At 36.8% G+C, this 25,821-nt stretch overlaps 1 protein-coding gene across 19 annotated transcripts in view; it reads right to left on the reverse strand.

Moving 5' to 3' along the window:
* The window catches only part of ASH1L (ASH1 like histone lysine methyltransferase), a 207,762-nt gene that overhangs the window by 73,961 nt on the left and 107,980 nt on the right, over positions 1 to 25,821 (reverse strand). For 16 of the 19 annotated variants that reach the window (XM_086393216.1, XM_086393204.1, XM_086393214.1 and 13 more), the window contains one exon: positions 24,331 to 24,510. The exons of the other annotated variants lie outside the window; for them this stretch is intronic. In XM_086393216.1, the coding sequence (XP_086249342.1) occupies positions 24,331 to 24,510 (180 nt within the window). The remainder of the gene's footprint in view (positions 1 to 24,330; positions 24,511 to 25,821) is intronic. 19 annotated transcript variants of the gene reach the window in all.

A 25,821-nucleotide genomic window follows, 5' to 3' on the forward strand; every position in this document is an offset into this window, starting at 1 on the left:
GTAGAATTTATTCCAGGGATGCAAGAATGGTCTAACATCTGTAAAATCAATGTGACATACCAGAACAACTATATAAAGGATAAAAGCCTATAATCATCTCTTCAGATGAAGAAAAACCATTTGAAAAACTTCAACATCTATTTACAATAAAAACACTCAATAAAGTGGGTAAAGGAAAGTACCTCAACATAATAAAGAACACTGACGACAAGTCCACAACTAGCATCATATTCAATTATGAAAGAATGAGATCTTTTCCTCTGAGATCAGGAACAAGACCAAAATGCCTTCACTCACTGTTTTCATTCAACATACCACTTGAGGTTATAGTCAGAGTAGTTAGGAAAGAAAAAGAAATAAAAGCCATCCAAATATAAAAAGGAAGAAATAGAACTGTCTCTATTTGCAGTTGATATGTAGAAAACCCCAAAGATTCCATCAAAAAAAGCCAGAAATGTTAAATTTAGTAAAATCAAAATTCAACAATCAGCTGTGCATCTATATATTAATAACTATCAGAAAGAGAAATTAAGAAAACCACTGTATTTGTAGTAGCATTGAAAATAATAAAACACCTAGGAATACATTTAACCAAGGAGGTGAAGGACCTGTATGCTGAAAACTATAAGATGCTGATGAAAGAAACAGAAAAAAAATACAAACAAATGAGAAGCTATTCATGCTCATGGACTGGAAGAATTAATATTGTTCTGGAAGAATTAATATTGTTAAAATACCCATAACTACCCAAATACTACAGATTCAATGCAATAAAAATAAAAATTCCAATGGCATTTTTCATAGAAATAGAACAATCCTATTTGCAGGATTTGTATGGAACCACAAAAGATCCTGAACAGCTAAAATAATTCTGAGAAAGAAGAACAAAAGTGAAGGCATCACACTTCCTGATTTCAAACTATATTACAAAGCTAAATTAACCAGAACAGTATGGTACTGGCACAAAAAACAGACACACAGATGAACAGAGTACTACTTAGTCATTAAAAAGAAGGAAATTCCGTCACTGAGACAACACAGATGCATCCCGAGGGCATTACACTATATGAAATAAGCCAGGAAGACAAACATCACATGATCTCACTTACACGTGGAATCTATCAAAAAAAAAAAAAAAGACCAAAATAAAAACAACACAAAAACTATAGACATAGAGAATAGACTGGTGGTTGTCAGAAGTGTAGGATGGGGAAGGATGAGATGGTGAAGTTGGGCAAAAGGTGCAAACTCCTAATTATAAAATAAATAATTCCTGTGGATGTGATGTAGTATGGTGACTATAGTTAATGATATTGTATTGCATATTTGAATTTTGCTAACAGTGGATCGTAAATGTTCTCATCACAAGGAAAAAAATCTGTAACTATGTGTGGTGTAACTATAGATGATAACTAGACTTATTGTGATTATTTTAACACTGTACACATAAATCATTATGGTGTACATCTAAAACTAATATAATGTTATATGTCAACTATATCTCAATAAAAAAGTACTGGTATGTAAAATTTAGAAATTAGAAATATATAAATGTATACTATAATTCTAATCCAATGCCACATGGCTATTCTTTATCTTCCCTCATTCTATAGTTCTCATCTTTCTTAAAAGAGCATCTACTGTTTCCAATAGCATCAATAGCATAATTACTCATTTGTTCAAATACACAAGACACATAATATAGTTCCTCCCAGTTCTACTGATTCCCTGCCAACTTCCACACACAGATGGAGTTTAAAATAATTGCACCAAAAAAAAAAAAAAAGAAAGAAAGAAATCCTTATGTCCATCACCTAGAATCTAAAATTAGAACTTTGCTTTCTCATGTCTCCATTCAAAATATTCTCTTTTACCCACTCATCATTGTTTATCTGGTTTCTTGAAAGAGTGCTACAGTTCACTCAGTCGTGTCCAACTCTTTGCGACCCCATGAACCACAGCACGCCAGGCCTCTCTGTCCATCACCAACTCCCTGAGTCCACCCAAACCCATGTCCATTGAGTCGGTGATGCCATCCAACCATCTCACCCTCTGTCGTCCCCTTCTCCTCCTGCCCTCAATCTTTCCCAGCATCAGGGTCTTTTCTAATGTGTCAGCTCTTCGCATCAGGTGGCCAAAGTATTGGAGATTCAGCTTCAACATCAGTCCTTCTAATGAACACCCAGGACTGATCTCCTTTAGGATGGACTGGTTGGATCTCCTTTCACTCCAAGGGACTCTCAAGAGTCTTCTCCAACACCACAGTTCAAAAACATCAATTCTTCGGTGCTCAGCTTTCTTTATAGTCCAACTCTCACATCCATATATGACCACTGGAAAAACCAAAGCCTTGACTAGACGGACCTTTGTTGGCAAAGTAATGTCTCTGCTTTTTAATATACTGTCTAGATTGGTCATAACTTTCCTTCCAAGGAGTAAGTGTCTTTTAATTTCATGGCTGCAATCACCATCTGCAGTGATTTTGGAGCCCAGAAAAATAGTCAGCCACTGCTTCCACTGTTTCCCCATCTATATGCCATGAAGTGGTGGGACTGGATGCCATGATCAGTATTTTATCAGTATGATAAAAGACAAAGGCTGGAGAAGTACTCCAAGTTAAAGGAGAAGAGACATGGCAAGTAAATGCTATGCACAATTATATACCAGAGCCTGAATCACAACAGAAAACGACTGTTATAAAGGACGTAATTGACACAATTAGTAAAATTTGATTATGAAATATATATTAGATAAAAGTATTGTAGTGATGTTAAGATTCTGAAGAAAATTTCCTGGTTCACAGGAACTATACATTCTGAAATATTTCTGAGTCATTGGTTAAAATGTAACTTTTTATCAAAAACCTGAGAAAAAACATGTCTGTGTGTATATAAGAGGGAAAGACAGGAGGCAGGGAGAGAGGTAGAGAAAGAAATGTGTCAGAAATCAACATCTGATGAACATGGGTGAACCATATTAGTGCTTTTGTAAAATCTTGCAATCTTCTTTAGGTTATCATCTACCATGCATAAGATAAATAATAAATATATGTTGTGCCTTAGGAAATATTAAACAATTTTTATAATAATCTACTTTGGTAGCAAAAACTTAATGTTTAATAAGAATAAATTTCTTGAAACTAGAAATAAAACTATCATATGACCCAGCAATTCCATATACCCTCAGAAAATCGTAATTCAAAAACATACATGTACCCCAACATTCACTGAAGCAATATTTGCAATAGTTAGGATATGGGAGGAGCCTACATGTCCAGTGACAGGTGAATGGATAAAGAAGCTGTGGTACATATATACAATGGAATATGACCCAGCCATGAAAAGAACAAAATTGGTCAATAATGGTGATGTGGATGAAGCTAGAATCTGTCAGACAGAGTGAAGTCAGAAAAATAAGATCTCCAGGAGATCTTCCTGACCCAGGGATTGAACCTGGGTCTCCTGCTCTGTAGACAGACACTTTACCAGATGTCTGAGCCACCAGGGAAGTCGCAGTGAGTGAGACCCAAGTTCAATCCCTAGGTTGGGAGGATCTGCTGGAGAAGGAAATGGCAACCCACTCCACTATTCTTGCCTGGGAAATTCCATGGACAGAGGGGTCAGGCGAGCTACAGTCCATGAGGTTGCAAAGAGTCAGACATGACCTAGCAATGAAGCAACAACATGCCACCTGCTAGCTGTGTAACACTACAGAAATTATTTAATCTCTTTGAGGCTTAGCTTCTTCAATAACTGTATATGATCTTTCACAAGGTAGTTGAACAGATTAAAAGAGATAATGTATGTAAAGTGCTTAGTACAGTGATTTATATAAAGTGGGCACTTGATAAGGCTTAACTTTCTCAAAATAGCCAATGATTATAGCCTAGCTTAATACTGCATACCAGAAAAATTCTGAATAAATCAGGGAATTAGATGTGAAAATTGAAATTCAACAATTACTAGAAGAAAACAAGGCTGAATTTCTTACTGTGTTTAAAACCTGGATGTGGGAAAGCTTTTCTAATAATGATCCAAAACCAGAAGCACAATACAAACAAAAACAAAACAAAAATTCAACTACATGAAAATATGGACCTTTGTATGAATAAAGTTGGGCTCCCTGGTATCTTGGCTGGTAAAGAATCCGCCTCCAGTGCAGGAGACCTGGGTTTGATCCCTGGGTTGGGAAGATCCCCTGGAGGAGAGCATGGCAACCGATTCTAGTATTCTTGCCTGGGCAATTCCATGGACAGAAGAGCCTGGTGGTCTACAGTCCATGGGGCTGCAGAGTCAGACACAACTGAGAGACTGAGCACAGCGCATAATAAAAGTCATCTTCATATGCAAAGTCCAGAGTCAAACTATAGAATCCATAAAAACACTACTAGGACTTTTAAACATCATATTCTATCGCATATATATGGAATCTAGAAAAATGGTACTGAAGAATTTATTTACAGGGCAGCAATGGAGAAACAGACATAGAGAACAGACTTATGGGCATGGGGAAAGGGGAGGAGAGGGTGAGATATATGGAAAGAGTAACATGGAAACTTACATTACCATGGTCAGGGTACTCAAACGGGCTCTGTATCAACTTAGAGGGGTAGGATGGGGAGGGAGATGGGAGGGAGTTTCAAAAGGGAAGGGATGTATGTATACCTATGACTGATTCATGCTGAGATTTGACAGAAAACAACAAAATTCTGTAAAGCAACTATCCTTCAATTAAAAAATAAATACATTTTAAAAAATGTGCAATGATATGAATAGGCATCTCACAAAAAAAATACACAGGCATATCTTGAAGATATTGCTAGTTCAGTTCAAACCATTGTAATAAAGATAATACTATAATTAAAAAATAAAGACTATTAGGACTGTTTACTGAATTCAGTGAGACTTGCACCATTTAAGATCAATATACAAAAATCAAGTGTATTTCTAAATACAAGCAATAAACATACATATATGGATTTTAAAATTCCATTTACAATAAAACTGAAAGAATAAAAATGCTTAGGGATATGTTTAACAAAAGAAAAACAAAACTTACATATTGAAAAAAACCACTGTTAAAAGAAATTTTAAAAGAACTGAGTAATTAGAAAAACATCCTGTGTTCATGGATCAGAATCTTAATATTGTTAAGATATAACCCTCCCCCAGTTAATCTATACATTTTTTTGGGGGGGGTCAAAATTCCAGCTGTCTTTTTTGCAGAAGTCAACAAGGTAATCTTAAAATTCATATGGAAAAAAAAAAAAATTCATATGGAAAAAGCAAGGAACTGAGAATTAGCCAAACAGTTGGAAGAAGCCAAAATAGCCAAACTTAGAGGCATCGTATTTCAGTGTTCAACACAGTATGCTACTGGGATAACAACAGACATAAAGTCAACAGGGACAAAAGAGAAATAACAAACTAACAAACCGACAAAAAATATTTGCAATTTATAAATGGCAAATCTCCTTAATATATAAGGAACACTTAAAAATAAGGGGGGAAAAAAGACTAACAATCTGATAGAAAAATGGGGCCAAAGTATGGACACTTAATAGAAAAAGAAAATTAAATGGTATGTATACACATGAAAAGATGCTCAACAATTTCCCTTATGATGAAAATAGAAATTAAAACTCCCTGGTGAGTTTCACACCTTTCAAACTGATAAAAATTTACACATTTGACAATATAATCAGGGCTGTGGGAAAACTGGAACTCTCCGACATTTCTAAAAGGACTGCAAAAGGAATAACCGTAACAGAAGGATAATTTAGCAATGTTTATAAAATTATATATTTACTTACTATTTTACTAAGTAACTATACTTCTACAAATTTACCCTCATAACCATATCAAGCAACGTATGGCCAAAGTTATGGATAAAGCATTATGTATGGTACAAAGCTTAGAAACAACTGAAATGCTCTTTCCCAAAGGGCTCGTTGGATAAACCATGATATATCTATACATTTAAATACTAAAAAATTAAGAAAGACAATATGGATGTATACAAAATGTTCACAGAAGCATTAATCATGATAGGCAAAGTGGAGATAACCCAACCGTCTATCAGTGATGAAAGGATAAATAAAATGTGGTATATGGTATATCTACAACTGAGTATTATCTGGCAAAATATAAAAAAGGGGAATGAAAAAGGCAAAAAAAAAAAAAAAGAAAAAAGGAATGATATATGGTATGGCATATGTAAACCTTGGAAATGATGTGGTAAGTGAAACTGTCCCAAAGGAACACACGTAGCATGACTTCATATATGAAATGTCCAGAACAGGCAAATCTATAGGGACAAAAAATCTATGCTAAAGCCTTTCACTGTGTGGATCACAATGAATTGTGGCATATTCTTAATGAGATGGGAATACCAGACCACATTACGTGTCTCCTGAGAAACCTGTATGCAGGACAAGAAACAACAGTTAGAACTGGACATGGAACAACAGACTGGTTCAAAATTGGGAAAGGAGCACACCAAGGTTGTCTATTGTCACCCTGCTTATTTAACTTATACGCAGAGTACATCATGCAAAATGCCGGGCTGGATGAATCACAAGCTGGAATCAAGATTTCGGGGAGAAATATCAATATTCTCAGATATGCAGATAATACCACTGTAATCACAGAAAGTGAAAAGGAACTAAAGAGCTTCTCAATGAAGGTAAAAGAGGAGAGTGAAAAGCTAGCTTAACACTCAGTCTTCAAAAAACTAAGATCATGGCATCTGGTCCTATCACTTCATGGCAAATAGATGGGGAAAACTGGAAACTATGTCAGATTTCATTTCTTGGGCTCCAAAATCAATGTGGATTGTGACTGTAGCCATGAAATTAAAAGACACTTGCTCCTTGGAAGAAAAGCTATGACAAATATCAAAAAACCAGAGACATCACTTTGCCAACAAAGGTGTGTATAGTCAAAGCTATGGTTTTTCCAGTATCATGTATGGATGTGAGAACTGGACCATAAAGAAAGTTGAGTGCCAGAGAACTGATGCTTCTCAACTGTGGTATTGGAGAAGACTCTTGAGAGTCCTGTGGGCTACAAGGAAATCAAACCAGTCAGTCCTAAAGGAAATCAATCAGTCCTGAATAGTCCTTGGAAGGACTGATGCTGAAGCTGAAGCTCCAATACTTTGGCCACCTTATGCGAAGAACTGACTTACTGAAAAAGACCCTGATCCTGGCAAAGACTGAGGGCAAGAGGTGAAGGGGGTGACAGAGGATAAGATGGTTGGATGGCATCACTATCTCAATGGACATGAGTTTGAGTAAACTCAGGGAGATAGTGAAGGTCAGAAAAGCCTGGCGTGCTGAAGCTGATGGGGCTGCAAAGAGTAGGACATGACTTAGTGACTGAACAACGACAGGGACACAAAGAATAGTTGTTGCCTAAACCTGGAAGGAATGAGGAAATTAGGGGTTAATCAACAAGGAACGTGGGGTTTCTTTCTGGGATAACAAAATTGTCCTGAAACTGACTGTGGTGATGAATGTACAACTCTGTGGATATACTAAAAGTTAGTGAACAGATGCTGTAAATGGGTGAACTGTATGGTTAACGAAATATATCTCAAAAAATGCTTAGCCTTTCCTTGAACTCAGAGACTTGAAGAAGCAGACTCTGTCTCTTTATTAGTAGCTTAAAAGAAGCAAACCACCACTGAATTCCACAAGTCCAATAAAATAAGAGAGAGCCTGGATAAGAATCTCAAGTCTCAGATGAGATCAAAGATTTGGTTGCTATCTTGATTCCCTTTGTGAGACAGAGCAGAAATGTCTAGACTGCTGAAATTCCAGGGAATCTGTGAGATAATAAATGGGTAATGTTCTGAGCTGCTAGGATTGCAGCAATTTGTTACATGGTAATAAAAAATTAATACATGTATATGTGTACATAATATATATTTATTTATTTCATGGTTCTGAATAAGCCTAAAAGCACTGCTGCACCTCAGTAACAATGACAACCTAGCAGCAAACAGCATGCCAAGTACCCAGATTTTGACTTCTAAATAATAATTCTCATTAAAAGAAACCAGAACTTCTTGAGTCAAATAATTGATGCAGAATCTGAGGCAAAGAAAGTACAAGGTAAATCTGAAAAACAGCAGCAAAGAAGTAAAAAACAAATACCCAAACAAACAAAAGGACCTGAGTGAATGGTACCTGTCTGTCACAGAAAGCAGGGAAATGCTCAAAGATGAATGAGGTTATGTTTAAAAGAAACAAGTTCCAGCCAAAGTGTCTCTTGTGAAAAAATATGGGAAATTTGAGCATTTCTCCACAAAATGATGGCAATGGATTATGATAGTAATATATTAAAATTTTTATGAATCCATATGATATTCAAAAGAGAAGAAAAACAGAGAGAGTGCAAGGGGAGGAAAAGTCAAAGCTCACGTTCAGAGAAAAGTATCAGCTAATAAGTGTTGAAGAAATGACAGAGTTAGAAAATTACCAGTTAGCAACTAAAAATGAAATCACCACTTTAGGCAATGATCATAATGGATACTAAAATATATTAAAAAAAAAAAAAAAAAGACTGCTAGAGAATAAGCCACAGCCTTAAATATCACCCACGGTTTACTTACTAATTTACAATAATAAAAATGTATCTTTATGTTGGAGAGATCTGGTGGATACCACCTTAACCAAACGATCCAATATGGCAATACTAAGAATGTCACGTATGTAATATTCACACCAAGATTTAACCTAAATCTAATTATGAAGAAATAATTTAAAAATTGTGGAATGTGGCACATTCTATAAAATAATTTTAAGTTCCTCAAAAAGCATTAACTACATAAAAAACAAAAGATGGGGAACATTCTAGAATAAAATAATAGACATAGCAATCTCATGTAATAAATGTTAACTGTTTGGATTCTAGATTCAAAGAAAACAAATTAACTGAAATAAAAGACCTTTAGGACAACTGGGAAAACATAAATATGGTTTGTATATTAATAATATTATTGATATACTGCATATTTTCTAAGATATGATAATGGTATTGTGATCAGTTAGGAAAGTATCATAGTTGAAGGGGTTAATTGCTAAAATGTAGAGGGCTGAATGTCTGCAACTTGCTTTCAAAATTTTCAAGAGACAAAAATTTTTCCCCCTGCAAAAATGTGTATGTGTGTATAGAGAGACATAAAGCAAATGTGGCAAAATGCTGATAAATCTGGGTAGGGTATACAGGTCTGGCTGCATGTCTGACAGAGCAGGAGGCCAAGCAGCTGAGGAACCAGATGTCAGACAAGCTGCAGACAGTGATCCTGGACATCACCAAGACAGAGAGCGTCGCTACAGCCACCAAATCAGGGGCAGTGGCGAGACGAGCTACCCCACGTCCAAGGTCAGGGGCGGCGGCTGACAGGAGCTACCCCATGTCCGAGGAGTGGCGGCTGCGTGGGCACAGGAGGGCCAAGAGGAGCTACTCCACGTTCAAGGTCAGGAGGGGCGACCTCATCCAAGGTAAGGAGCAGCAGCTGCGCTTTGCTGGAGCAGCCGTGAAGAGATACCCCATGTCCTAGGTGAGAGAAACCCAAGTAAGATGGTAGGTGTTGCAAGAGGGCATCAGAGGGCAGACACACTAAACCATAATCACAGAAAACTAGCCAATCTGACCAAATGGACCACAGCGTTGTCTAAGTCAATGAAACCAAGTCATGACGTGTGGGGCCACCCAAGACGGACGGGTCATGGTGGAGAGGTCTAACAGAATGTGGTCCACTGGAGAAGGGAATGGCAAACTACTTCAGTATTCTTGCCTTGAGAATCCCATGAACAGTATGAAAAGGCAAAATGATAGGATACTGAAAAAAGAAACTGCCAGGTCACTAAGTGCCCAATATGCCACTGGAGATCAGTGGAGAAATAACTCCAGAAAGAATGAAGGGATGGAGCCAAAGCATAAACAATACCCAGTTGTGGATTTCACTGGTGATAGAAGCAAGGTCCGATGCTGTAAAGAACAATATTGCATAGGAAATTGGAATGTTAGGGCCATGAATCAGGCAAATTGGAAGTGGTCAAACAGGAGATGGCAAGAGTGAACGTCGACATTCTAGGAATCAGCGAACTAAAACGGACTGGAATGGGTAAATTTAACTCAGATGACCATTATATCTACTACTGTGGGCAGGAATCCCTTAGAAGAAATAAGAGTAGCCATCACGGTCAATAAAAGGGTCTGAAATGCAGTACTTGGACACTTGGATGCAATCTCAAAAACGACAGAATGATCTTTGTTCGTTTCCAAGGCAAACCATTCAATATCACAGTAATCCAAGCCTATGCCCCAACCAGTAATGCTGAAGAAGCTGAAGTTGAACAGTTCTATGAAGACCTACAAGACCTTTTAGAACAAACACCCAAAAAAGATGTCCTTTTCATTATAGGGGACTGGAATGCAAAAGTAGGAAGTCAAGAAACACCTGGAGTAACAGGAAAATTTGGCCTTGGAGTACAGAATGAAGCAGGGCAAAGGCTAATAGAGTTTTGCCAAGAGAACGCACTGGTCATAGCAACACCCTCTTCCAACAACACAAGAGAAGACTCAACACATGGACATCGCCAGATGGTCGACACCGAAATCAGATTGATTATATTCTTTGCAGCCAAAGATGGAGAAGCTCTATAAGGTCAGCAAAAACAAGACCGGGAGCTGACTGTGGCTCAGATCATGAACTCCTCATTGCCAAATTCAGACTTAAATTGAAGAAAGTAGGGAAAACCACTAGACCATTCAGGTATGACGTAAATCAAATCCCTTATGATTATACACTGGAAGTGAGAAATAGATTTAAGGGATTAGATCTGATAGACAGAGTGCCTGATGAACTATGGATGGAGGTTCGTGATATTGTACAGGAGACAGGGATCAAGACCATCCCCATGGAAAAGAAATGCAAAAAAGCAAAATGGCTGTCTGGGGAGGCTTACTAATGGCTGTGAAAAGAAGAAAAATGAAAAGTAAAGGAGAAAAGGAAAGATATAAGCATCTGAAGGCAGAGTTCCAAAGAATAGCAAAGAGAGATAAGAAAGCCTTCCTCAGTGATCAATGCAAAGAAAGAGAGGAAAACAACAGAATGGGAAACACTAGAGATCTCTTCAAGAAAATTAGAGATACCAAGGGAACATTTCATTCAAAGATGAGCACAATAATGGACAGAAATGGTATGCACCTAACAGAAGCAGAAGATATTAAGAAGAGATGGCAAGAATACACAGAAGAACTGTACAAAAAAGATCTTCACAACCCAGATAATCACGATGGTGTGATCACTCACCTAGAGCCAGACATCCTGGAATGTGAAGTTAAGTGGGCCTTAGAAAGCATCACTACGAACAACGCTAGTGGAGGTGATGGAATTCCAGTGGAGCTATTCCAAATCCTGAAAGATGATGCTGTGAAAGTGCTGCACTCAATATGCCAGCAAATTTGGAAAACTCAGCAGTGGCCACAGGATTGGAAAAGGTCAGTTTTCATTCCAATCCCAAAGAAAGGCAATGCCAAAGAAGGCTCAAACTACCGCACAATTGCACTCATCTCACACGCTAGTAAAGTAATGCTCAAAATTCTCCAAGCCAGGCTTCAGGAATACGTGAACCGTGAACTTCCTGATGTTCAAGGTGGTTTTAGAAAAGGCAGAGGAACCAGAGATCAACTTGCCAACATCCGCTGGATCATGGAAAAAGCAAGAGAGTTCCAGAAAAACATCTATTTCTGCTTTATTGACTATGCCAAAGCCTTGGACTGTGTGGATCACAATAAACTGTGGAAAATTCTGAAAGAGATGGGAATACCAGACCACCTGATCTGCCTCTTGAGAAATGTGTATGCAGGTCAGGAAGCAACAGTTAGAACTGGACATGGAGCAACAGACTGGTTCCAAAAAGGAAAAGGAGTACGTCAAGGCTGTATATTGTCACCCTGCTTATTTAACTTCTCTGCAGAGTACATCATGAGAAACGCTGGGCTGGAAGAAGCATAAGTTGGAATCAAGATTGCTGGGAGAAATATCAATAACCTCAGATATGCAGATGACACCACCGTTATGGCAGAAAGTAAAGAAGAACTAAAAAGCCTCTTAATGAATGTGAAAGAAGAGAGTGGAAAAGTTGGCTTAAAGCTCAACATTCAGAAAACAAAGATCATGGCATCTGGTCCCATCACTTCATGGGAAATAAATGGATGGGGAAACAGTGTCAGACTTTATTTTTAGGGGCTCCAAAATCACTGCAGATGGTGATTGCAGCCATGAAATTAAAAGATGCTTACTCCTTGGAAGGAAAGTTATGACCAACCTAGATAGTATATTGAACAGCAGAGACATTACTTTGCCAACAAAGGTCCGTCTAGTCAAGGCTTTGGTTTTTCCAGTGGTCATGTATGGATGTGAGAGTTGAACTGTGAAGAAAGCTGAGTGCCGAAGAACTGATGCTTTTGAACTGTGGTGTTGGAGAAGACTCTTGAGAGTCCCTTGGAGTGAAAGGAGATCCAACCAGTCCATCCTAAAGGAGATCAGTCCTGGGTGTTCATTGGAAGGACTGATGCTGAAGCTAAAACTCCAGTACTTTGGCCACCTCATGCGAAGAGTGGACTCACTGGAAAAGACCCTGATGCTGGGAGGGACTGGGGGTAGGACGAGAAGGGGACAACAGAGGATGGGATGGCTGGATGGCATCACCAACTCAATGGACATGAGTTTGGGTAGACTCCGGGAGTTGGTGATGGACAGGGAGGCCTGGCGTGCTGCGATTCATGGGTCACAAAGAGTGGGACTGAGGGAAGGACTGAACTGAACTGATATAGGCATTAATTTTGCCAGAGATTTGAGTATTTTCAAAACAAACAAAAACCATTGTTGGGGGAAAAAAAAAAAACCCCAACAGATTAACTTGGGAAGATCATATCACTGCATGCAAGATTTACTTATCTAGGTCTTAAGGGAAGTAAATTAGGTAATTTCTAAGTCATGCTCAGGTTGGAAAATACTAATATTTGTGTTTTTACATAGAAAAAAGTAACTACATGTGTATTAAAAAGTATTACTTCACTTTCCAAATTTCTAATTTACAATACTATCATTGCTATAGCAATGATGATGTAATTTGTAATTTCTACACTTTAAGACATGTTAATTTCCAATTTTCATTAGAAAATTATGTTTTCCTATCTCTCCCATGAATTCTGATGGCATTTAGAGCTTGAGACACACATTTCCTAAGGGAAGGCTATATAATTTTCCAGCCTAAAGAACAGATTGGAGGAATATCTCACAAGTTGAGGTAACGGATTTCTTGCAAAGTTTTCCTGGTAAAATATACATAACGTAAAATTTCCCATTTTAACAAATCTTAACTGTGTATCTCAGGGTATTAAGTACATTCACAGTTATACTTTATACAACCATCACTGCTATCTATCTATAGAACACTCCATCTTGTGCGACTGAATCTATGTACCCACTGAACAGTAACTGCCACCAGCTCCTGGTAACCACCATTCTCCATTCTGTTTCCATGCATTTGACTACTCTAGGTACCTATCATATGTAGAATGACAGGTACCTAGAGTAGTCAACTGTGACTGGCTCTTCACCTGCAATAAGACTTTAAAAATTCACCCATATTGTAGGAGGTGTCAAATTCCTTCTTTTTTTAAGGCTACATAATATTCCATTGTATGAATGGGATAAATTTTTTGAAGTATCTTAAATCTTATTTTTTATTAGAGTATAGTAAATCATGTTATTAAAAGTCCATCAGGAATATATTATCACTAGAGGGAGCTAGAACAATAGCTGTTGCCTATTCAAAGCCAGATACAAACATATTTGTACACAACCAGGTGGCTCAAGCGGTAAAGAATCCATCTCCCAATGCAAGATATACAGGATTGCGAGGTCGATTCCTGGGGTGGGATGAACCCCTAGAGCAGGAAATGGCAACCCACTCCAGTATTCTTGCCTAGGAAATTTCATGGACAGAGAAGCCTGATGGCTTCAGTTCATGGGACTGCAAAGAGTTGGGACACGACTGAGCATGTAAACACATGCAAGCTTCTATAAAAAACAGAACAGAATGTAAATGTGGTTATGGACTCGTTTCCAATGCTTCTCCATGTCTAAGTGGCAGACTGAACTTTCATAAATCATGATAATTCCTGAGACTAATCAGTGATCTGATATGTTTTACCCTACATTAGGAGGTAAATCACATGTGAAGTGTTATCAGCTCTGTTAATGGAATCTTTATTTATTATTAGTATTATTATCATAAAATGACTTTTGGGGGACTTCCCTGGTGGTACAGTGGTTAAGAAACTGCCTGCCAATGCAGGAGACATGAATTCAATCCCTGCTCTGGAAAGATCCCATATCCCAGGGAGCAACGCAGCCTGTACGCCACAACTACTGTGTGCTCTAGACTGCACTGTGTGCACAGCTACTGTGTGCACCACAGCCTGTGTGCTACAGAGCCATGCTCTGCAACGAAGCCTGAGGACCGCAACAAAGAGCAGCCCCTGACTAGAGAAAGTCTGCAGTTAGACAAAGTCCACACGCAGCAACGAAGACCCAGTGCAGCCAAAGAGAAAAAAAAAGACTCTGAGGACTTCCCTGATGGTGCAGTGGTTAAGACTCTGCACTTCCAATGCAGAGGGCACAAGTTCAATCCCTGGTGGGGGAACTAAGATACCACATGCTGTGGTGCAAAAAAAAAAAAAAAGATTTTTTTCTAGGACAAAAGAGGCTAGAGGCTCTTCTTATACTTTAATCATGATGGGTGACTGCAGAGAAACAGAGTATGGAAAATAGGATTTAAAAGATAAATGCATAAAAAATAATTATAAATGTGTTTTAGGGCACAAAATGAATAAAGATGTAATCTGTAATGTCAATAATAAAAATAAGGCATAGAGCTTTATAGGAATAGTATTTTTGCATGTGACTGAAGTTAAGTTGGTATCAATCCAAATTACAGGTTTATATCTTTATGAAGTTATATGTAATCTCCATGGTAACCAAAGACAAAATAGCAATAAGTGAAGTGTTAGTCGCTCAGTCGTGTACGACTCTTTGAGGCCTCATGGACTCACCAGGTTCCTCTGTCTATGGAATTCTCCAGGCAAGAATACTGGCGTGGGTTGCCATTCCCTTCTGCAGGGGGTCTTCTCAACCCAGGGACTGAACCTGGGTCACCTGCATTGTAGGCAGATTCTTTACCATCTGAGCCACCAGGGAAGCCCAAAACAGCTATAGAATATACACAAAACAGATTGAGAAGGGAATCAAACAGGTACAAGATCAGCTAAGTACAAAAGAAGGCAGTAATGGAGGAAATGAGGAACAAAAAGCTATAAGACATATGGAAAACAAAATGACAAGCATAAATATTTCCTTATTAGTAACTACTTTAAATGTAAATAGATGAGACTTTCCAATCAAAGGTACAGAGGAAGAAAATGAATAGAAAGCATGATCCAACTACATACATGCTATATATAAGAGATTCACTTTAGATCCAAAGATAGGAACAAAAAATAGAGACTTTAAGTAAAAAAAAAGTTACAAAGGACAATGAAGAACATTAAATATTGACAAGAGAGCCCATTCACCATGAAGTTATAACAATTATATATTAAAAAAATCCATCAAACATCGGAGGATCCAAAATATATGATGGAAACACGGACAGAATTTGAGAGAAATGGACACTTGTACAGTAACAGTTGGCAAATTTCAACTTACCAATTTCAATAAATGTTAGAACAACCACATACAAGACCAATAAATATTAGAACAACATTATAAACCAACAGGATCTAACGGAAACAGAAACAACATTCCACCTAAAAACACAAGATTACATAGTTTTCTCAAGTGCACACTGAAGATTCTTCAGGAAGACCATGTTAGGCTACAAATGAAGTCAATAAATCAAAAATTATTAAAACCATACAGAATATCTTTCCTGATCACAAAGGAATGAAACTAGATATGAAATAAAACTGAAAAATTCACTTACATGAGAAACTAAACGACATACTTGTAAGCAACTGGATCAAATAAAAAATCAAAAGGGAAATTGGAAAATACTTTGAAATGAATGGAAACAAAAATAGGACAAAACAAAACTTATGTGGTGCAGTAAAAGCAGTGCTAAGAGGAAAATTTATATGTGAAAACAAATTAACAGAGTAGAAAGATTGCAAATCAGTAAATTAACTGTATGATGAACACTCAGTGGTGCAATGCAGCCACTGTGGGAAAGTTTGGTGGTTTTTTAAAAAGCTAAATATAAAATCACCGTATGATCTAGCAATTTTACCCCTAAGTTTATACATGAAGGACTGAAAACAGGAACCTGAACAGATAAACGTATGCCAGTGTTCACTGTAGCATTGTTCATGATAGTCAAAAGAGAGAAATAACCCAAGTGCTCATCAACAGATGAATAAACAGAATGTGGTATGTATGTACAATGGAGTATTACTCAACCATAAAAAGGAATGAAGTTTTGATATATGCTATGACATAAATGAAAGTTAGAGACATTATCAGCAGCAGCAGCAGAGACATTGTGTTAAATAAAATAATCCAGACCCCAAAGCACAAATACTGTGTATGTTTCCACTAACATGGGGCACCCAGATGAGGCAAAATATACAGACTGAAAGTACATGAGACATTATGATGGGCTGAGGAGAGTTTTAGGAGTGGAAGTTTTTGCTTAACTATTAAAGAGTTTCTATTTAGGGTAATGAAAAAATTTTGGAAATAGTGGTTATGTTATACAACACTGAATTAATGCCACTGAAATATAACCTTAAGAATGGCTAAAACGCCAAATTTTGTAAGTATTTCAGAATTTAAAAAATTAATAATGTAATATACCAAAAACTGATGACCTGTACCATTGAAATAGGTTACTGTATACGTGAATTACATCTCAATAAAACTGTTTACTTAAAAAAAAAGAGGATAGAAAACATACTCTAGGAGATATGAAACAATTGTTTGGAAGAGTAAGATGCAGAAGAAACAGCTAAGATTTACTCTTGAGTGTCTACTGCCTGCCAGTCATTTTGCATATATCATCACACTTCGGTACTCCACAGAATCTTTTGGACGGAGTGCTTGAACCTGCATCTCCTGTGGCTCCTGCATTGGCAGGCGGATTCTTTACCACTAAGCCATCTGGAAAACCATACTAGTTTCATATTTTAGAAATAAAACAATTCAGTTAGAGATGATGAAAAAGTTCTGCAGGTGGACAGTGGTGATGTTTGCATAACAAGGTAATGTACTTAATGGTAGTGAATGGTGCACTTAAAATGATTAAAATAGTAAATTTTATGACATGTATATTTAACCACAATATAGTTAATTAAAAATTTTAAAACATGAAGCTACTTTTGTTTTAAAAACTTTTACTTGGAACATTTCCTGATTATGATTTTTTTTTTTTTTGGATTTGATACCCAAAGCAAAGGCTTCTTCAAAAGCAAAGATAAACTAAAAAGCTTCTGCACAGCACAGGAAACCATAAGCAAGATTAAAAGTCAAACTATTTAAAGGTAGAAAATATTTGCAAATTATATCTGATAGGGTAACCGTTAATACACAAAATTTAAAAAGGACTCATACAACTCAAGAGCAAAAACAAATAAACAAACAATCTTATTTAAAAATGGGCAGGTGATCTGAATAGACATTTTTTCAATGCAGACATACAGAAGACCAACAGGTACATTAAAGTATTGGCTGGGAAATGCAAATCAAAACAACAATGAACTATCACCTTCAAACTGTCAGGATGATTATTATCAAAAAGACAAGAAATAACAATTGTTGGTGAGGATGTGAAGAAAAGGGAATCCTTGTGTACTGCTGGTAGGAATGTAAACTGGCACAGCCACTATGGAAAGCAGTAAGGATGTTCTTCAAAAAATTAAGACTAGAACTACCAATGATCTAACAATTCTACTTCTGGGTATTAATCCGAAGCAAGCAAAAAAAACTATCTTGAAAAGATCACCGTACCTTCATGTTTCCTACAGTGTTATTTACAATAACGAAGATAAGGAAACAACCTAAGTGTCTCCTGAGAGATGAATGTGATATAAATATATATATTTGCGACCCCATGGACAGTAGCCTACCAGGTTCCACTGTCCATGGGATTTTCCAGGCAAGAATACTGGAGTGGGTTGCCATTTCCTTCTCCAATATATATAGACACACACACATAAATAATGGACTATTATTCAGTCTGCAAGGATATTAAACCAGTCAATCCAAAAATACATCAGTCCTGAATACTCATTGGAAGGACAGTTGCTGAAGATTCAATACTTTGGCTACCTGATGTGAAGAAATGACTAATTAGAAAAGATCCTGATGCTGGGAAAGACTGAAGGCAAGAGGAGAAGGGAACGACAGAGGACGAGAGGTTGGATGGCATCACCAACTTGATGGAAATGAGTTTGAGCAAGCTCTGGGAGCTGGTGATAGACGGGGAAGCCTGGTATGCTATAGTCCATGGGGTTGAAGAGTCGGACACAACAATGGTGACAGATATTTAACTACACTTATGTGATTATTTTGCAGATTCACAAATACCTAATCATGTTGTACAGCTGAAGCCAATATAATTTTGTGGTTCAATTATACCTCAATAAATAAACATCCATTATTTTTGCTTTCTTAGCGATTAAGATAAAATCAGATGAACTGAAATTTTTACCTTGTTTTGCTAAAAATGATCTGTGGGACTCCAGCAAGTCATTTAACCTTTTATTAGCTTCGGTTTTAACATGTGTCAAATGAAGGATTAGGTCTAGCTGAAATGAGGGAAGTTGAGTGTGGATGGGGGCAAGGTATATATGGGAATCTTTGTACTCTCTGCTCTATTTTGCCTAAAACTGCTCTAAAAAAGTTTATTAATTAACAATAGAAATTCAAAACTATTGCTACTCCATGGCTTTCCAGGTGTCTCAGTGGGTATTTGCCTGCCAATGCAGGAGCCACAGGTTTGATCCCTAGTTCGAGAAGATCCTCTGGAGGAGGAAATGGCAACCCACTCCAGTACTGCTGGTTGGAAAATTCCATGGACAGAGGAGCCTGGTGGGCCACAATCCATGAGGTAGCAAAAAAGTCAGACACGACTAAGCACGCAGGCATGACTTTCTATTGATACTAAATAGGAATGGTGTGAGGTTTGCATTCATCCAGTCTGCCCTCCTATTTAAGCTGAATTTAGACCTACAATGTTCCTAAAGAATTTCAGGGGAAAATGAACCATATTCTGGAATTTAATCCAACTGTAACCATGAGATTATCTATAACAAAGAAATTTTAATCCAGTACCCCTTGAACCTCAGTTTCTGAAAAGCAGCATGATTTACTGATGAAATAAGATTGGTGGAACCTCTAGGCATTAAAAACCCCAATAATTATTTTGATGATAAATTTTGTAAACTTAAGTTCTTTAACTTTTCTGTGTCAGTTTCTTAAACAGTAGATAGTAACCATCTACTTTACTGTTTCCCACAGATTTAATATGAAAGCATTCTAAAAATTTAAATAATATATCAAATACAAAATGGTACCATGCTTTCATTTTATTTCCAAAGATACGTATTATTTTGAGGAAATGACAGCTAAGTATAAACATTATGTATTACACACATAATATAAATATTATAGTATTAATATATAATAAATACATCTATATTTTACACATATATTAATTCCCCTGCAAACAAGCAATGTTCTGTAAGCCTGAAATTTATAGTTATCCTATTTCCTATAACAGATTTAGTACTCAAAAGGAGCCTATAAATCAAAGAAAGCATATGAAAGCATATGTTTTATTTTTATAAAACATAGAAGTCACAATTTTTGAGTCAGGATAGTCTTAAGATATGAACTATGTAGTTCAATCAGTTCAGTTCAGTCGCTCAGTCGTGTCTGACTCTTTGTGACCCCATGAACCACATGTAGTTCAATAGCTTCACTTTATATATCAAGTTTCATTTTTACCATTTCCAGGGAAACTAAGTAATCCACCCAAAACAGTGTGACAGTGACTAAACTAAAAGCAGAAACCTCCCCCAACAAAAGAACCAGAAGCTCCCTTTCAAAGTAGTGTTAATATTCGATATTATGCTATTTTACCATAATGTACACTCTAAAGTTCACTCTCCAATTCACCTGAAGTATATCTGGTATTTCATTTTCTTTAAAATCTCTATTAGATAAAACTTAAATTCCAAAAGTAATATAGCATTTTTACAACTACAAGATATATAAAAGACACATAAAAAATAAGAAGTGAAAACCCCATACCCCATTCCAAATCCTATAAGCTAGAAGTGTATAGCAGGCACAAAAATATACAACCTCCTCCTCAAATAAAAATTCCCAGAAGCTGGGAATATGTAGATATAATTAAGGTTTCTAATCTGTTGACTTTAAAATACAGAGATTATTCTGAATTATCTGGGTAGGCCCAACTTAATCACAAGGGTCCTTATAAATGGAAGAAGAATACAAATGAGGCAGAGTCAGTGGAAAAAAAGTGAAAACAACCAAGGTTGAAGTGATTCAATGTGAGGATTCAACCTCAATGATCTCAATGTCATTGTTGCTGGTTCTGAAGACAGAAGTGGCCCCAAGCCAAGGAATTCGAGTAGCCTCTTGATTCTGCAAAGGGAAGAGAAAGAATTCTACCCTAGAGCGGCTAAAAGGAACACAGTTGTGCTAACACCTTGACTTTAGGTTAGAGAGATTCAATTCAGACTTCGGACCTCAGGGACTATAAAATAAATTTGATTTGCTTTAAGCAAAGACATTTTTTGGTGCCTATATACGTACATGTACATAGTCATGTTCATGGTAATAGAGGCTCACTTAATCCAAGGAATACTGGCCATACCACTTTCATCCAGTATATTAGTTAATGACATCATCACACACCCAGGAATACAAAACAAAACATTGGGATCATCACTGACTCTGCTGCTGCTAAGTTGCTTCAGTTGTGTCCGACGCTGTGCGACCCCATAGACGGCAGCCCATCAGGCTCCCCCGAGCCTGGGATTCTCCAGGCAAGAACACTGGAGTGGGTTGCCATTTCCTTCTCCAATGCATGAAAGTGAAAAGTGAAAGTGAAGTCGCTCAGTCGTGTCTGACTCTTTGCGACCCCGTGGACTGCAGCCTACCAGGCTCCTCCACCCATGAGATTTTCCAGGCAAGAATCATTGACTCTAGCCCCATCCTTTACTCCCTACCAACCAATCAGTATTTAATTCATTTCAATATTAATGTCAAAAAATTTCAAGAGTCCACCTTTTCCAACATCTAGCCACTGCTATCACATTAGATCTATCCTGGAAAACCACAGAGTATAACCTGCTTCCTAATAGTCTTCTTACATCCTAATAGTCTTCTTACTTCTAGTATTTCCTCATCTAATTCATCTTCCATACTGATAGTGTGGTCTTATCTTGATTCAATTTTAATCGACTCACACTCTCCCCTCCCAACTTTTTAAAACCTATAATGATTTATACAAAAAAGAATAAACTTGTAATTGTCTTGTACCATTCTGTGACCAAAAAAACCAAATTTCTCAAGCATGGAGGACTTTTAGGGCAGCAAAACTATTTTGTGCTACTACAATGGTAGATACCTGTCATTCTACATTTACCAAAACCCACAGAATGTACAACACTAAAAGTGAACCCAAATGTCTATTACAAACTTTGAGTGACACTGTGTCAATACAGGTTCATTGTCAAAAAGGTACCACTGTAGTGTAGGATGTCCATTGCAGGGATGCTGTGCATGCATAAGGATAGGGGATATATGCAATATCTCTGTACTTTCCAACAATTCTGTTGTGAACCTAAAACTGTTCTAAATAATTGTTTATTTTTTTCAAAACAAACAACTTACACCCTAACTGTTACCAATAAAAAGCAGCCAGCCCACAAGAATATATTGGCTTTGTAGCTTTTAAAAATGCACACATGTATTATTTGACAAATGTTTTTTTAAAAAATCCCCAATAAACCATTTTCTTACTATTTATTTCTATGAGATGAAGAACAAGTTCTAACATAAACGAGGTCCTTTCCAGAGTGAAAGACTTTTGCCTGATTAAAGACATTTTAAAACACTGATGTAGTTGATGATACTGGTCTTTTGAGGCACAGACTGATTTTATTATTAATCTCCCATTTTTCAGAATTTAATCCAGGAAAAGCACATTAGTAAAAAAGTAAGACTTAAATTTTAGCAAAAAATTTCACACATATCTGCTTTTCTATTCAGGAAAAACACTGCTTTAAAATCTAACTGTGTAAGATCTTCCCAAAATATATTTTCATTTTCTTATTTGTAATGACAGAATGCTAATTTTTTTCTGCACTGTCATCTGAAACAATGACCATTACTTTTCAGCCTTCCCTGTGGCGGAAGTGTGGTTACATGTCTATATTTTGGTTAGTAGCTATGAGGTTTTGAAGTTTCCTTCTTAGATTAGCTGCTATATCGAATTACCTATAGACTTGGCTGGTCTAAATAACAATGTTATTTCCACTGTTTTGGAGGATGGGAAGTCCAAGATCAGGGTTCAGTTCTAAGTGAGAGCCTTCTCCCTGGCTTGCAGACACTGCTTTCTTGTACTCTCACATGGGAGAGAAAGAAATCATCTCTCCCACTGTCTCTCTTTATAAGGGTGTTAATCTCATTCAGGAGGACTCCACCACATGATCTGATTACTTCCCAAAGCAGTCATCTCCAAATATCACCTCACTAGGGATTAGGGCTTCAATATATGAAATTTGAGGCAGACACATTCAGTTTACAAGGCTTCCTTACAAAGAAGGTACATGTTTTTTACTCCCTTTCCTCTTTTATACTTTCTGCAATGAAGACTTTATGATAGTTATCCCAGAACAAAATGTAACCATAGGAACGCAAGCTTCGTGCTGAAATGGAAGAACAGAATAAAAGGAGTCTAGGTCCCTGAAGATACTGTGAAGATAGCATGTTAACTCTGAACTGTGTACTTCACAACTTCTTATAAATTAAAGGAAAATAAATGTTTATCTTTAAAAAGTCTTGATTATTTATGAGGATTTCCTATCACTGGCTGCTGAAAGTAAGCTTAATAAAACATTTTCACAACATAAGCAGCAGAAATGGACTCAAAGAATTTATATGATATCTCGACAAATTAATGAAAGGTCATTTCAATGCAAAATAAAGTGCTGTGGTTTACATGTTGATCACTTTAACCACATCAAATGTATCTCTAAAACATAATCGTTCCTCTTTCAATTTCATTCCTTTCTTGACTAAATTCAGACCTCATGACCTTTGACGATTATTGTCAATTTCTGCCATTAGTAACTCCCTCATTCATTTTTCCACTCTGCAGCCAGAGTTATCATCTTAAAACACAAAGTTGCACTTTTCACTTCCTTTTTTAAAAAAACAGCATTTTAAATTTCATGTAGCTTAGTGGGGTAAGTATCTTGAGTCAGTAAAATCCACGGTTTTGTGGTCTCTATCACACAATGCTTACTTTCCACACCATTACATTTCAGAAAAAGTGAACTTCTGAGTTGTTTTAATATATGAAAAATTTCTGAATCCTAGTATGTGTCTTGGTACATGATATTCTATCTAACTGAAATGCCCTATTCCATCTTGCAGACTGTTGAACCTCCAAAACCAAACTCTGCTATACTCCTGTGAACCACTTCTTACTCAATGATATAGTTAATTGATAGCTCTTTGGGTTTTTAAAAATTCTCAATCAGAGGACTTATTTAAGCTGTACTTTCCCAAGGGAATATGAAATTCTTAAAAGTAAGGAGTACTTTACTCCTCTGGCAAATAGTTTGGAACACAGAAGGCATTTAACAAGTGAGGAATCAAATGAGGAATGAGTGTAGAAAATCATCAAGATTATTTTTAGATACATGCACAGTGCTTCCTTTCTTATTTTCAGTTAACAAAAAAGGCACTATTAGAATCCAAACTATAGAAATATAATCTAGAAAGGCAGAGAGAGGATAAAAGATCAGGGAAAATAATTAGCCCCCCAAAACATATCATAAGTACAGTGAACACTGAGGTACTTGTGATGAGATTTGTATTTGTGTATATTACATTTGTATTGGGTTTTTTTTCCTTGATATTCAAAGTATTATTTAAAACATGGAAGAATAACAGGTCTTCAAAGGATGTCAGCTGACAGGTACCACTACTTACTCTGTAGTTTTGTAAACATCAGAATACAGCCCTGCTTTCTGATACTTCTTCTTTGGGGGACGTGGGGCCTTCTTTTCTCTTGGGATGAGAGAAAGCACAGGCTGCAAGGTACTTTCAGGTTCGGGAGGTTTGGCTGGGGTTTCAGGAGGACTGGGAATCTCAACTGCTGCTTCAGTAAAGCTAGAAAGAGAAGTTTAAAGATAATTTCACGGTGAATTTTTTTTTTCCTACAAATGATTATCTATTTAAAAAAACATCACAGCAATTACAAAAAAAAAGAGATATGGGGACTTCCTCATCTGGTCATGGAGGAGTAACAGATACCAGATTTGTCCTCCTGATAGAAACTAACAGAAACACAGCAAACTACTATAAACCTGGAGAAAGTTTATGAAACAATTATCAGACATTGTATTGCAGCACTGTGATTCCTGAGAAAATTGGAAAAAAAAAATAGAAAGAGATAATCTGCCTTTATAAGAACAACTGAAGTGGAGGGAGTAGACCCAAAGCAGAGAATGGCCAACGTAATGAGCTGAAAAGAGAGATCAGACTATGGAGGGATTGAGATAGTTAGAATTCATGAGGCAGAGTACTGGAGTGGAGAGAGTAAAGGAGAAAAACAACTTTAGAAATCTGTGTAAGGGTCTTCTTTAGTACATTATCTATCAGTACTAGGTTTGTATATGTGCAAGGTGAAATTCCATAAGGCTGGACAAAGAACCACTAGAATATTACAACCCAAACAATTTCCAGAGCTCACACATGACGACAGATACTCAGAATCCACTAGGGAGAGTGAAAGACACTGCCCAACACCGTGGGCACTCAATAGAGATCCCAGAAGGTAACATTATCCATCTTTGCATGACAACTATCTCTGGAGTAAAACCAGTCCTAATAAAGCTTAAAAATTATCTTCAAAAGAATCCAGACCTATCCACAAGTAATTTAACTGACTAAAATAAAATCAAATCTATAAAAAAGAACAGAAACAGACACACAATAATGTGACATTTATAATATTAAAAAATTCAGAATGAAAAAAAAAGAGAGCGATGACCAAAATTTTCTAAATTTGATAAAAAGAGCCCAAAGTTCCAAGAAGTTAAACAAACCATAAGCAATATAAGCTAAAACAAGTATGGCATATCATAATAAACTTGTTGGAAAGTATTGACAAAGAAAATAAAAGGAGTAAGAGAAAAAATACACCATCTATATACAGTAGTACAAAAATAAGAATGAATGCAGATTTCATGTCTCAAATAATGCAAGCTAGAAGGCAAGAAAACACATCTATAATTGCTTAAAGGAGGGGAAGGGTGGAGCCTGTCAAAAGAGAATTTTAAATCAATCAAAAACACCTTTAAAAATTAAGGTGAATACAGTTCGAGGCAAGGATGAAATAGACACTTCTACCTATCCTCCCATTAAGCAAAACTAAAATCCTTGGAAATTATATTTATAAAATAAACATAAGCACACAGA

This window comes from Bos grunniens, chromosome 3 (assembly GCF_055505025.1).
Source record: "Bos grunniens cultivar Pamir isolate PY7600 chromosome 3, Bosgru_T2T1.0, whole genome shotgun sequence".
In the NCBI taxonomy this organism is placed as follows: Eukaryota; Metazoa; Chordata; class Mammalia; order Artiodactyla; family Bovidae; genus Bos; species Bos grunniens.